We start from the raw sequence: 13,770 nt of genomic DNA, 5'->3' as shown, positions 1-13,770 counted from the left end.
GGCCAGCCTTAGAGGGTGAAGAGTTTTGGCAGCACCTTAATCAAAGGGGGTCGTGGTTGGGTCTCTAGGTGACTTTAAGAGACTTCTGTGATGTAAGGAGAGCAAGACTGTGAAAGCTCAGGTTATGAACGAGGTAGGAACTGTCTGACCCTGCTGTCAAGGCTGAGGGTCAACACTAAGCTGTCTAGGGCTGCACGGCCCACCTCTCATAGGCCGCAGTGTTGTGGAGCTGGGGGGATACAGCAAAGGCCGTGTGCAGGGCACAGAGGCAGCCAGGGCTCTGGACCCTGAGCAACTAAGGGGCAGCTGCATGCTGGGTAGTCTCCGACACAGGGCTGAACCAGACTGCAGGGACACTTGCCTCTGCCCATGGAGGCTGATAAAGGCTTTCAGGCCACAGCCCCTCAAGCCTCTAAGCAGCTGAACTGAATGGGTCTCCTACCCCACCATCTGGTAGCTCTGACTCAGTGCAGCTCCTGGGGTCTGAGGCTGTATGTGGGATGGCTGCAGAGAAGGTGCCTGTGTGGAGCCATCACCCTGTAGCTGTTTGCAGACCAGAAGCTGAGCTGCCTCTGTGCATGGCTTCCACTGGGGGCCAAGGGTCGCTAGGGGTGGCTCCTTCCTGCCAGTCTGGGCTTGCACAGCACTGAGCAGGGAGGAGGCGGGTGGGCAGGGCACTGGCAGGTGTTGAGGGGCCTATAGGGTGAGACTTTCCAGCCATGAGGCGGAGCCAGAGACTGCTTCCCCTAGAACACAACAGGGACAGATCCTGGTGAGGTGGGTGCTGGCTCCTCTGAGAGGGAGGCTGGAGGGGCGGGGTGGGCAGCCTGAGTGGCCAGAGCTGACCAACTGTGTAGACGGCAAGTGGGGGGTGGGAGGGTGGGGCTGATACATACAGGTGTCTGGCCCGAGGCTTGTTGCTCTCCAGGCTGCCTCAGAGAGGCCAGGACCCACAAAGCATCTGGCTGTAATTGCCCTTTCTGAGCCCTGGGGACACCTGTGTGCCCCCAGTCTGGTGGGGAGCTTGGGCAGGGAAGACGTTTCACAGAGACACTGTGCCCAGTTTTGGGCTGGGGTGGGATATGAAGCATCAGCACACAGCCTCCTTTCCAGGTTAGGCCATTGTGTCTTGAGTCTGATTCGGGATGGAGGGGGAGGAAGAGTATGGTGAGCAGGCTGGGCCTCTGCCTCTGTGGACAGCCTCCTGTGACATTCCTAATTGTTAGGTACTGACTCACTCCACTTCAAAGCCCTTGGCCTTGGCTCAGCTATTTAACCTGCTGCACAGAGCCTGTCATTCTGGAACTCTGCCCATGAAGAACTGAGCCCCACCTGTAGACCTGTTCCTCACCTGGGCAGGTACCTCTTCCTCCCAGCCAGACCACACCAGCCCTGGGCCTACTGCAGCTGCTCAGGCGATGTTTGCCACCTGTGCCCTGGCCTCGGCCGTGGCCCATCAGGTGCCCCTGTGGCATCACTATCTACTGGCCATCCAGTCACGGGAGGCACCCCGTGTCCAGGACTACCAGAGAGCAGAGAACGTGCTGCTCACGGTGTTGGAACATGTGCACACACTGGACCCCCGCTTCCTCGTGGACTACTCCCGAGACCTGGAGGCCTTCCAGTTTGCACTGCGCTCCTCAGAGGACCCACTGGACGTGGAGGTGCCCCTGCGAGTGGACGCCGAAGCTCTTCTGATTGAGGAGCCTGAGGCCACCGAGCCAGGGGATGGCTTTGAAATCTGTCGCCTTGGTGTCCCTAAGGAAGCAGCTGTCCTGGAGTCATGGATGACCGATGATGTCTTCAGCGCCTCCTCAGAGGGCAGTGACAAGTGTTGTGGCCACATTGTTCCCAGCAAAGTCCTGCGTGTCCTCAAAGACCTTCTGGTGGCCGCCATTGTGCACTGTAAACACCACAGCGTCATCCCCCCAGGTAGTGGCGGGGGCCACTCTGCAAACGTGTGCAGTGTGCATGTGCGTGTTTGCGTGCGTGCATGTGTGCGTGCGTGCGTGCCTGTGTGTGTGTGTGTGTGTGTGTGTGTGTATGTGCGTGCACTGTTTCAGAATGTCCAAGGTAGTGACTGGCTGTGGGGGCTGCATACATGTCTCTATGTGTGCATTCCCGGTGCATACAAGTGCAGTGTGTCTTGTCAATGTATGTTGAGGGCCTGTGAGTCAGGAGACCTGGTTCCTTGTCCCCCAAGCATCTCTGAGAAAGCAGATTATGAAGCTCACGTTTCTGCCTGATGATTTGGGGAATGGCATTTTTACGAGTGTCACTTTGTAATGACCGATTGTTTAGACCAGCCTGTTTTGCTGGTTGACTTGCTCGATAGAGGCCTTGGCAGAGTTCTGGGCAACTGGTCTATCACCTGTCACAGCCGTTGTGATGATGTTCACAGCTGTCCCCATTTTGGCCTTAGTCATAATGTGTCAGGGTGTGTGTGTGTGTGTGTGTGTGTGTGTGTGTGTGTGTGAATGTATATGTGGAAGAATGGAGGCACATGTGAGTGTGCATACATATGTATGCACACAAAAGTGAATAGAGTGTGCATCTGTGCGCATGTGAGTGTACACTGCAAATGCATGCTTTCCTACATATGGACACCTCTGCATATGTCTACTCCAATTTGTGACTGAGTTGCTAATTTGTGCGTTGAACGTAAGCTGCCGCTGAGCCTGGGGACCTGTGTGCCAGGAACCCAACCTCAGTCTCTTGTCTGGCATTTTGCTGATGTGATCGGTAATGTCAGAACGCCAGGTAGGCAGGGCTCTCAGCATGGTCAGAAATAGCTAGTTTCTTTCTGCAAAGGTGGCTGGAAGGGTGGGTGCAATCTGTGAGCAGCCAGGACATTGAGGACCCTAAGTGATGAGGCTCATCCTCTTGGGGCCAGGACCAGGACTTCAGGTTGTCCTGCCAGGCACTGGAGACCAGGAAAGAATGTCCTGCTTTTCTTGGGAGGAGGGGGACATACATGGTGATAGCTGCCACTTCCTCACACAGATTTGCCTTCCCAAGTCGTCTCCCTGGTATTCTCACTGTGAGGTCAGCAAGGGTGATTGCCTCTCCCAGAGGGTCAGTGACATGCCGGGATCTCCAGTATGTGGAGCCCTGGTCAGGCTGCATGTCTAGGGTTCTTGGGACCTGGAATAGCAGGACTCTTGTCATGCTTCTGAAGGCTCTGGGGAAGGGTGCCCAGGAGACCACACAGAAGGGCACTTGGGCTGCAAGCTGGGCTGCAGGGTCCAGAAGACCCTTGGGCTTCAACACCAGGAGGGCAGCCCCTCCTAGACCTGCTGGGCAGGAAACTGTCCTCTCAGGTGGCTGGAGCCTATCATTAGGTGTCTGGTGTCCTGTAGCCCCTGAGACATTTTATCTGGTACTCTCCTGAACCCTCTAATTCAGCATGTGACTTAGCAGGACCATTTCTGCCCTCTCACTTAACCAAACATGGCCATTTCCACCTGGCCCTGTCTCCTGAAGGTCCACTACTTCACTGAGGCATAGAGCTACCTTTTGGGGTAACTAGGTTGCCCCTAGGTTCTGGGGCCATCAGGGATCATCTAAGCTTGCTCAGGTTCCATCTTGCATGCTCAGGTTGCCTCCTGGTTGAGAAAGGAGACCCCAGAGTCCAGGACCACGCCTGCTGTCATGGTTGAACTGGGCCTATGGAAATTCCAGGGAGTTGCTTCCAGCAGCTGCCTTAAAAGAGAAGCCATTGCCAGTGACAGGGTTCAGCTGCCCTCTCCCTGGAACTGGTGAGACCAGCCAGGGCTGCCTTAGAAGGTGGCCCAGTGAACACAGGTGTGGCTGGCTGTCTTCCAAGCTGCCATTTCACAGATAAAATGTGTGACCAACAGACTACAAGGAGACACTTAAGTGCTGAGCTGAGTGGGGCCTGGGGTCCCTCCTGTCCCCCTTCGCTGATGTGCAAACAGAGGCCCATGTGAACTGAAGAATCTTAGGAGGTTGCCTAAGAGCTATCCTGAAGATGGTGAGTGTTGAAGGGTCACACAAGGAAGCCAGGCTCCTTCCCATAGGCTGTCCCTAAGCTCTCTCGCCATGGAGACCCTGCTCCAAGGCTTGTGTTGGGAATTCTATTTGGGGTACACCTAACTCACAGTCGGATGAGCCACCTGGGCCTCCTGTCTAGACCCCTCAATGAACAGTGCTGGGGTGGGAACTGAGCCTGTACGATGGTGTGGGTGTTTCTGTGATCTCCCTCACTATTTCTGACACTGATCTGTTTTGGACTGAGGCAGAAGGCCAGAGGCTCCTGGGCACACCAATCCCTAACCTGCTACTCCTGAACTGTTCCCTCCTGTGTGGCCTGTGGGGCTCCATGACGGGGCCACGAGTCCTGGGTGGGGTCTCAATGAGGAGAGGATCAAGAAGTCTCTTGGTCAGAATGTGTCAGCCACAGGGTGATAGAGGTGGCCAGATTCTGCAGTATGAGTAGATGTAGGCCTTATTATGCAGAGTGGCCAGGCTTATCCTGGCCTTCTGGATCCTAGCAACTGGATCATAGCTGAGCTGTCATGTCCATCTGTCTTCTCTGGCCACGGCTGCCTGCAGGAAGGATATGAGTCTCCAGATACTACAGGTGGCACTGTAGCCAGAAGCTGTCCTTTAGATTTATCAGTGTCTGAGGGTACACGGTCCCTGGACTGAGGTGCTATGCCTGAGAGCACCCCTTAGCTTTTCCTAAAGACTGAGAAAATTACAGGTAGAGCAATCAGGCATCTTTTTCATGGCTTTCCAGCAAAGGGCTGCAGGTTCCGAGCTGCCTGGTTCTGAACAGAAGGCCAGGTGGGCTCAAGAGAAGTCCAGGAACCCTGTTTTGCTGAGCCTCAGCTTTAAGAGTTCTGGGACTGTGGCAGTGCCATCCATACCTTCTGGTGCTGCTAAGGACCAGGGCTCTTCTGGCTCCAGCCTGGGCACTGAATAGGGCTGAACACGGGCAGAGGTGTGACCTGGTCACAGGCAGTGGATAGAGCTCACAGACCCAGGTGTGGCAGCAGGTTCAGCTCATAAGACAGGGAGGGGCCTAGCAAAGAGGAGGTTTGTGAAAGAAGCCATTGATGGGAAAGATGTTGTGACATAGCTCGACTGGCAGGTATTCCATGGGCAGGGTTGTGTCAGGGCTCAGCCGTAACTCCTGGACTGGCAGGGCTAACCCTGTCCTGGAGTGTACTTAGAGGGGCAGTAGCTGCAGGACAGTGTGCCCTGGACCAAGGTAGGCTCGGATCCAGAAGAGGGCGGCGGGACTGACGGTTGGTCACTGCAGGTTCGCTGAATGCTGCCAACCTGAAGGAAGGGCAACTGCGCCTGTCCCTGCTGGTGTCCAGTGGCTGGAGGAAGATCCGCTTCAACGTTGTGCCCGTGGTGAGGAAGAAGCACCAGGTGCCCACCTTGGAAGGATCCCAGTTGGAGCCTGGATTCCCTGAGGGCACCTTGAGAAGAATTGCCAGTCATGGGGTGGACTTGGTGCCCGCTAGTGGCCAGCACTGGAGGTAGACACCCCTTCTGGGTTTCTGGGTCCCTCATGAAGGGGGCCACACTCTGATGTTCCCTGAGCCTCAGGCAGGAGGGGTCCCAGCCTGCCTCTGCTCTATGAGCATGTCCTGCTGAGGTTACTGGGGTCTCTGGAGGAATTCTGATGTTCAGTGTTTCATGGGGGCTGCAGGGAGGGCACAGCCAGGTCCTCTCCTGCATAGGAGGTAGCCAGTAGCATCAGACTGTGATGAGAGAGGCAGAGAGGAAGGTGGTGTGGGAGGGAGCCCTTCACCACCAGCCTGCTTCCTTTGGTCCAGCTAAGCATCAGCAGATAGCATGTCCAGGCTGTCTAAGGTCCCCACACAGTGAGGATGGTCAGATCAGTGAAACTAACTCTGGGACTTACTAGCACCTTCTTGGGGTGTCCTTGCCAGCCTGCAGAGCTTCTCCCAGAAGGTCCCTCCACCTAGGATATTTAGCTACAGATGTTCCCCTCCCCTTCTAGCCCTCACTTCCTTGGGTCCCAGATGCCTGAGTTCAGTAAGGGCCACCTGCTACCACATCAGCGTTTGTGAGAATGAATGGAGCAGAAGCTGAGCCCCTTGAGACCAAACCAGGACTCAGGGCCTGGGTCTTACCCAAGTCTGAGTCTGACACCATGGACTGGGACCCACATACAAGGCCGTGGCAGGAGACTTGTGAGGTCCCTGAGGTGGTGCCCTTTTGGAGCCGAATTCTTCCTCCGACAGACAGCATTTATGAAGTTGTTGTGCCCTTGTGAAGTTTTAGCAGAGCCCTTTGCCACCTCCTGCCCCTGACCACTTCACACAGAGCAGTGCCTGTGTCAGGCAGGTAGGTGAAAGGTTGGGCCAAGCAGAGCCATTTTATGTAAAGAAGAGAAAATAGTGTTCTGCCCCTGAAGACCAGTGTGGGGTGGCTGACCCATCAAGACTGAGACCCACAAGGAGCAGGGGTCCTATCCTTTGGTGGTCCAGCAAGCATGCAGTGAGAGGAGCTAGAGGTGTGCAGTGCTCTGTGGGGAGATCTGCTGCTGTTGGCTGTTCTCTGGCTGTTTGTGGGGGCAGGCTTGAGTTTCCCAAATGAGCCCTGGGGTTGAGCCCATGCCTCCTGCCAGGCTGGGGTTCCACCAAGCCCCCGTCTACATAAAGGATGGGCTGGCACAGGCATCCTTGCATCCCCCCAGTTCTGGATGGGGACTCTGAAACCTAGATGTTCAAGCTAGATACCAAGTGAACTCCCGAGAGACGGCAAGTGTGTGTGCGTGGCGGGGCATAGAATGGTCACAATTAGGATGTGACCTTCATAGGGGCACAGGAGGTTCCAGTACTGGGGAGCTACAGCAGCCAGACTTTTCGTTCTGGGGATATATGGGGTGCTGGGCACCGAGAACCCCAGATCTGATGAGTGGGTCTGGCTTCCAGGACTTCCACTGGCTACTTGCTCAGCCGCCTGCTTGGTGTACTAGGCTCCCTCCCTGGCCACCGCCTGGACAGCCTCTCCATCCTCGACCGGGTGAACCTAGAGAGCTGGCGTGGCGGTAGCCAGAGTCCCGGCCTGACCTTCGACCACCTGAAGGTATGCATGGTAGCTCACCACCTGCCTTACTTGCTTTTGGTGCCCACATCTATGACCAGGCAGCAGAGGGCAGGGGCTGCCAGGTGTGTCCCTTACATCAGCTCCTACAATAGTCAGTCACAGGTGTTGGAAGGATTCCAGGATCCCCCTGAGAAGAGGCCATGGTTCCTGAGGCAGGTCTCATAGACATGGCTGCTGAGTGCTATGGCACATCAGGCTGGCCTTGGCCATTCCTGGGCAGGTGACCTGGAGGCCCTGTCAACGTGGTACATGGTTGGATCAGACCTTGGGGGTTGGGTGACACCGGGCTGGGTCTTTCCCCAGCACGTTTCCTCTCTATATTTGTGAACATCCCTGGCCAGGTCTTCCTATGAACTGGAGCTAACCCAGCACCCATGGGAGTGCAGGCTCCCTTTCTGTGTACCCAGGGACTGGATACTCTGGAACAGCCATGTCCTGTCAGGGTTTTATAACGGTCCAGTGCTGTTATAAACGAGAAGAATGTGAGGGGGAGGAGAGGAGGATCTGTCCACCCCAGCCTACAGGGCAGTGAGGAGAAACTGGGGGGACTGTAGAGTCTCAGGGTCCCCTGGGAATGTGGTCTGGCCTGTCATCAAACAACGACTCTGTGGAGAGTCAGTCCCCTGTGTGAACTTGGGCCGTTCCTTTCCCTCTCAGACTTCTGCCTGAGGTAGAGGTCCAGTTTCCCGTGGTTGCTTGGGGTCTCATGCACAGAGGGTCCCAGTCCCCAAATGAACTGAGAAGTCCTGGGGAAGGAAAGGGCCTGAGGATGCAGAAATGCAGCTGAGCCACAGTGGAAGTGTCTGGTCAGGGCCTCAGGGCAGGAGGGAAGGGGCTACCCAGTGCCCTGGGATGGGTCCTTCAGGTTGGGCTGCAGAAAATGAGTTGAAGGTCAGTGGAGAAGCATGAAGGAAAGCTTCAGGGATGGAGGGGGCATCACATACTGCTGATGGAGTTCTGACGTCCAGATTAGGAGAGGCCCACAGGGGATGGAGGAGCAGAGGGTTGCTGAGAGCCTCAGAAGCTGCCAGGGTAGGAAAAATGTGGAGAGGGGCTAGTGGGAAAGGCTGGTATGGAGCACATGGCCAGGCAGGTGGTGGGGGAGTGGCCCAGCCACCCCTAGACAAGTCTGGCTCTGTCCACAGACAGTGCTGCTGTGGGCCTCTGTGCTCTTCCCAGCGCCAGAGGACTGGGCAGACCTGCAGGGTGCTGTGTATCGCCTGCTGGTGGTGCTGCTCTGCTGCCTGGCCACTGGAGACCTGCCACACTTCCTCTACCCGGAGCGCAACTTGCTGCAGGACAGTGGCCTGGACCTTGGCGCCATCTATCAGTGTGTGGAGCGCTTTGCTAGTCAACCCGAGGAGTCCTTGCGTATCCATGTCACCCACCTGAGCCCCGGCCGTCCACCACGCATCGGCAATGGAGTCAAGGCACTCCTGCAGCTGCCTGCCAGTGACCGTGCCTACTGGACCACTGCCTACTTTGATGTTCTGCTGGACAAGGTGGGCGCAGCTGCACGAGGGCGTGCACAGAGCGTTAGTCCTGTACCCCAGTCACTCCTTCCCAGGTCAGGAGCAGAAGGACAACTACGGCCAGGTTTTGAGGGCCCCCTCAAAAGAGGCTCCACAGGTGCAGGACTCTTCTTTGGGAGCTGGGGAAGAGTGTCCGAGACTGCCTGTGTTCCACAGAATTACCCTAAGCCACACAGAGGGCAAATGCCCAGAAACCTACTTCTCTCTAGGACTGTAACTTTCCCTAGGTGTCCTGGGGTCAGTTTCCTGTGTATTTCTGGACTTTGGAGTCCAGTGGTCATGCCCTTGTGGACCTTGTGTTCTATGACCTGCTGTTTAGAGGTGTCTGCTACTTTACCAGTTACCCCTCCCACTCCTACAGAGCTCACCTTTCCCCTGAAAAGGTTGGTCCTCACACCCACCTGGCACAAAGGCCAGCACTCACCCCTACCCCAGTCACAAATACCGCTGCTTCCAAGCCATGTCTGACATTTCTTGCTCTCAGACATCCAGCTGCCTCTCCCTGTTTCAGTAGTAGTGAGACTTGGGGTGGCCACCGTGGTGCTGGTTTTCTCCATTTTATCTTGGTGAAGCCCCACCTCACGGAGAACTGATAGTCTAACCACCACCACTCAAGAATTGTCACTCTATCTTCAGGCCAGGGTGATGGGCCTATGCCAGACTCTCAGCAGATCTGTGTGGGTCAGGGGTCAGGGGTCATGCCTGTGCCAGGGCCATCTGTGAGACAGGGCTGTTGTAGGAGGGATGCTGGAGTGGTCCATTTGCAGGGATGATTGCCCAGGTAGACACCCAGAGACAGAGTGGTCAGAGAGATCTAAGCCTTGTGATGCTTGGGATAGGTGTGGCCCAGCTGTCTGTGACTTTCTGTCCTTGCCCACTTGCAGTTCCAGGTATTCAACATCCAGGATAAGGACCGCATCACAGCCATGCAGAACATCTTCCAGAAGACCAAGACCCTGGGCAGCGAGAACAGCTGAGCTGGACTGGGCTGCCTAGTCTCTGTCACCCTGAAGAGGCTCCTGGAACTCTTGGAGAAGAAATGTGTATAGTGGGGAGGTCTCTTTGAGTGAGTGGTGGGGGGACTTAGTTCCGATGGACTCCTGTTCATGGGACAGCTGTGAGAGTCTGGGTACCAGGCGATGGGATCTTAGGCAGCTGCCATGTTCCAGATAGAGGACTTGAGATGGACAGGTATGTGCTTCCTGGAACACATTGATCCATCTGTGTGACACTGAGCAGAGCTGGTATGGGCATGAGACTGGAGCGGGGGGGTGGGGGGCTTGTCTCTACCAGTGTTGCATACCACTCCTTGGGGATGAAATACTTTGTACCTAGTGCTGAACAAAGTGATGGCCCAGTATACCCCATGGAGAGGGTCCTCCACTTTCTGTACCTCTCAGTGAAAATACAGAAACCTAAGACTGTGAGAGGCTCATGTGTAATGAATGATTTCAAACCTTCTCCACCATCAGGTAGAGAATCTCTCCTCTGGCCAGATGTCCCTACTCCTTAATTCAGGGGAACTGAAGCCAGCAGAGAGAATACCACAGTTCCACATCCCTCTCCCACATACTGGTTCTACCTTCTTCCCTATCAACAGAAGTGACCCGTTTGCACTTTCCTGTATTCCATATACATAACCTCTCATCAGCCCATAGCAACCTGCCTGTAGCCCAGGGGCCTCTGTGAACCCCAGCCTAGGAATATCTTCTGTCTTCTATTGTCTTTTTGGCTTCAGATCTATAGCCTGTACCCCGGGCTCCGAGGGAGGAAACCTACGGTCCCACATGTGTACAGGACGTCCAGTGCCCTGAGTGTCCTCTAAGGACTGATGGCATGTGTCAGAGTAGCCACACAATGACAGCATATGCCCAGGGCCTCTGAAGACTGTGGGACCAGGGCCTAAGCTGGATGAAGACGAGAAATGCTATGCTGTCCTGGAAATGGGGTTTGTAACGGACCTAGGCCCACCCTGGTCACCTCATTAGTAATGAGTGTGAACCAGGATGGTTGTACTAGGCACAAACAAGGACTGCGAGCACAGGAAAGGCCAAGGGGACATTAATTTTACTTTTGAGATCTGTCCCACTATGTAACCCTGGCTGTCCTGGAATTCTCTATGTAGACCAGGTGGGCTTTGAACTCAGAGAGATCCACCTGCCTCTACCTCTGAGTGTTTAAAAATCAGCTAACCAAGCTTCCACTGTAAGAAGCTAGAAAAACAGGAGCATCTCACAAGGATATGGACAAATATTCCATGACAATTATGAATATGTCAATAATTTAAGAGGAGGGCTAGAGAGATGGCTCAGTAGATAGGGGAGCCTGCTGCCTAGCCTGATGACCTGAGTTCAGGTCTCAGAACCCACATGGTAAAAGGAGAGAACTGACTCCCACAGATTGTCTTCTGGCCTTCACTCACATGCTGTGGCACACACACACACAAAGTAGAATAAATAAAGATGTGAAAAAGCAGTTAAAAAGAATAAGACCAAAGGATGTCAAATAAGAGGATTGTAGAATAGAAATCTAGACAAACAATAGAGAAAAAACAACAGAGGCAGACACTGGTGTTTTGAAAGACTAGTAAATTTAACACATTTCATCAAGGCCGATCAACAGAAAAAAGGGAGAAAATATAAATCACAAATGTCAGCGTGAAGAAACAGAAATCACTACAGACCCCATGGACACGATAGAGCAACTGTAAACGACTTCACACCAATGTAGTCAACAACAGCCCGGGTGAAAGCAAACACGCACGGGTTACCCAAACGGACACAATAAGAAGATAAAAAATCTAAAGAGCCCCACGTCTAAGCAGTTTCAGAAGGCTGAGGCAGGAGGATTGTGAGCTTGAGGCAAACCTGAGCCACATACAGAGACTCTGTCTCAAATGGAAGGAAGAAGGGGTCCATTAAAAATTCATTAAATAAATTCCATAAAGTTCTCGAATACTGGGCTGTTGGATTCTACCGAATATACAAGGGAAAGAAAATAATTCCAGTTCTAAGTGAACTTTATCAGAAGACAAAGGAGGAGGAAATGCTGCTCAAATCATAACCTCAATACCGAGATCGAGCAAACATGTTACAGAAAATGAAATTCACCAAGAAATACTGCGCAGCGGTAAGGAATCAAGGTGCTGTGAGCACCGTGCCTAGGGTACACTCAGCAAACTGGGAAAGGCAGGAATCATGGAAAGCCTCAGCTGGCCTCACTCATAAATCAAACCCATGGTAGAAGGAAGGAGAACCAACTCCCAAAAGTTGTCCTCTGACCTCCATGTGTGTACTGTGGCACGCTTGTAGCCATAGTCACACACAGTTGTCATACACATACACACACACTAATAACAAATAAATGAGAATTAAAACATTAAACGTTCTCCAGGGCAGGAGCGCTTACTCTCACCGTTGCATTTTGGTATTTTCGGTCCTCACCTGTGCAGAGAGGTAAGCAAGAAAATCAAAGAACGGATGAGCATTGGAAAGGGTACCTGCTGTCACTCGCAGGCAACTCAGGTAAGTACTTAGAAAATGCAGAGCAATCTACAAGGAAATCACTAGAGCTGTGAACTTAACAGGGCCAGTAGATGCAAGGTTAACATTAAAAAACATATCAGCTGGGCACGGTGGGACACGCCTTTAGTCCCAGCACTCAGGAGGCAGAGGCAGACACCCTTTTCTGACCTCTGCAGGCATTGCATGACACACTTACATGCAGGCAAAACACTCATACATATAAAATAAAAATAATAAAATATTTTTTTAAAAAAAGAAATACCGTTTGTAATATCAACAAAATAGCAACCCCTAGGAATAAAGACCCCTAGGTGCATGTAAGACATCTACAATAAAAACTTAGAGAAATTTAAAATCATCTAAATTAATACTCATGAATTAGAATTTATATTTTGAAGATTCCTATTGTTTTTAGCCTGATATTTGATAAATTTCTATCAAAATTCCAGCAAGCTCTTCTGTAGAAACAGATAAAACAAGCTCGAAATTTATGTGGGAAACAAAGAATTTAGGATAAGGAAGGTCAGTGTGAGGGAAAACTGCATATCAAGACTCACTGGTGGCTGCAGCCCTTAGGACCGAATGCAGGCAGAGTGGATCAGAGGCCAGAAATCCACCCACGCACACGTAGTCAATGATTTTTGCCAGGCTGGCAGGTCAACTGAATGGAGAAAGCAAAGTCTGTTTAACAAGGTTGCTGGGGCAACTGGGTACCGCTAGGGTAAAAATGTACTTTGCCCCATGTCCACTCCACACACAATTAATGTAGGCAGGTCATAGACACACCATAGCTCCAGGAGAAAATATAGAAAGATGTGTCACAGCCCCCTGAGTAGGAAAGACTTCTGGCACAAGATACAAATAGCACAGATCATAGAAAGAAAAGCCACAGGACTATGCCAAAATTAAGCACACCTACTCATCAGAGCCATGATTAGGGGTGCCACGAAGGAGAAAACACTCAGGACACAAACTTCTGATTAGGTCGATTCAAAAAAAAAAAGAAAAACTATCACAGGGTTAGGAAGGTGGTTCAGTGGGTGAAGTGCTTGCTGAGCATAAGGACCTGAGTTTGGATACCCAGCACCCACATAAAAGCTAGGCTTAACGTGCATGCCTGTAATCCTAGTGGTGTGGGGAGGGAAGGGCAGAGATAGGGGCTTGCTGCCAGCCAGCCTAGTCAAAACGCAAGTTCTAGGTTCAGTGTGAGGCCCTGTCTCAAAAATTAAGGTGGAGAACAATGTAGAATGACATCTAGACGTTGACCTCTGGCCTTTACATGGGCCTGTGTGGGCAACTGTACCTCGTTTACACACATGAACACACAACAGACACACACACACACACACACACACACACACACAACCAATAACAACCACAACTCAAAGGCTTTTACAAACCAGCAACCAAAAGATGAAAAGTTCATGTAACAAGAAAAATATTTAAACTCTGAAAAGATGTGCAGCTGGCCAACAGCACATGAAAAGGTACGGGTACCGTCAATCACGGGGGAGGGCACATTCTAACTAAGTCAGAATTAACTAACAATTTCATAGCGGCCTGAGTGAAAGGGCAACAGGAACCTGTAGCATGTCCGAAGC

At 52.6% G+C, this 13,770-nt stretch overlaps 1 protein-coding gene across 1 annotated transcript; it reads left to right on the top strand.

The window, feature by feature from the left end:
• Positions 1-1,351: 1,351 nt before the first annotated feature.
• On the top strand, positions 1,352-10,050 carry Mab21l4 (mab-21 like 4). Its single transcript, XM_017797161.2, has 5 exons — positions 1,352-1,932; positions 5,288-5,513; positions 6,939-7,092; positions 8,259-8,615; positions 9,530-10,050. Exons 1-5 carry the CDS (start codon positions 1,419-1,421, stop codon positions 9,620-9,622), a joined length of 1,344 nt encoding a protein of 447 aa, XP_017652650.1. The 5' UTR covers positions 1,352-1,418; the 3' UTR covers positions 9,623-10,050.
• Positions 10,051-13,770: the final 3,720 nt, after the last annotated feature.

The sequence above is a fragment of the Nannospalax galili genome, unplaced genomic scaffold, assembly GCF_000622305.1.
Source record: "Nannospalax galili isolate Female #2095 unplaced genomic scaffold, S.galili_v1.0 scaffold453, whole genome shotgun sequence".
Taxonomy (NCBI): Eukaryota; Metazoa; Chordata; class Mammalia; order Rodentia; family Spalacidae; genus Nannospalax; species Nannospalax galili.
Note: the sequence above shows the minus strand (reverse complement) of the source record. Positions and strands in the feature narration are given on the sequence as shown.

Coding starts and splice junctions, on each gene's coding strand:
- Mab21l4 (XM_017797161.2), top strand. CDS start 1,419: ATGTTTGCCACCTGTGCCCTGGCCTCGGCCGTGGCCCATCAGGTGCCC. Junction 7,093..8,258: donor TGACCTTCGACCACCTGAAG/GTATGCATGGTA, acceptor CTCTGTCCACAG/ACAGTGCTGCTGTGGGCCTC. Junction 8,616..9,529: donor TTGATGTTCTGCTGGACAAG/GTGGGCGCAGCT, acceptor GCCCACTTGCAG/TTCCAGGTATTCAACATCCA.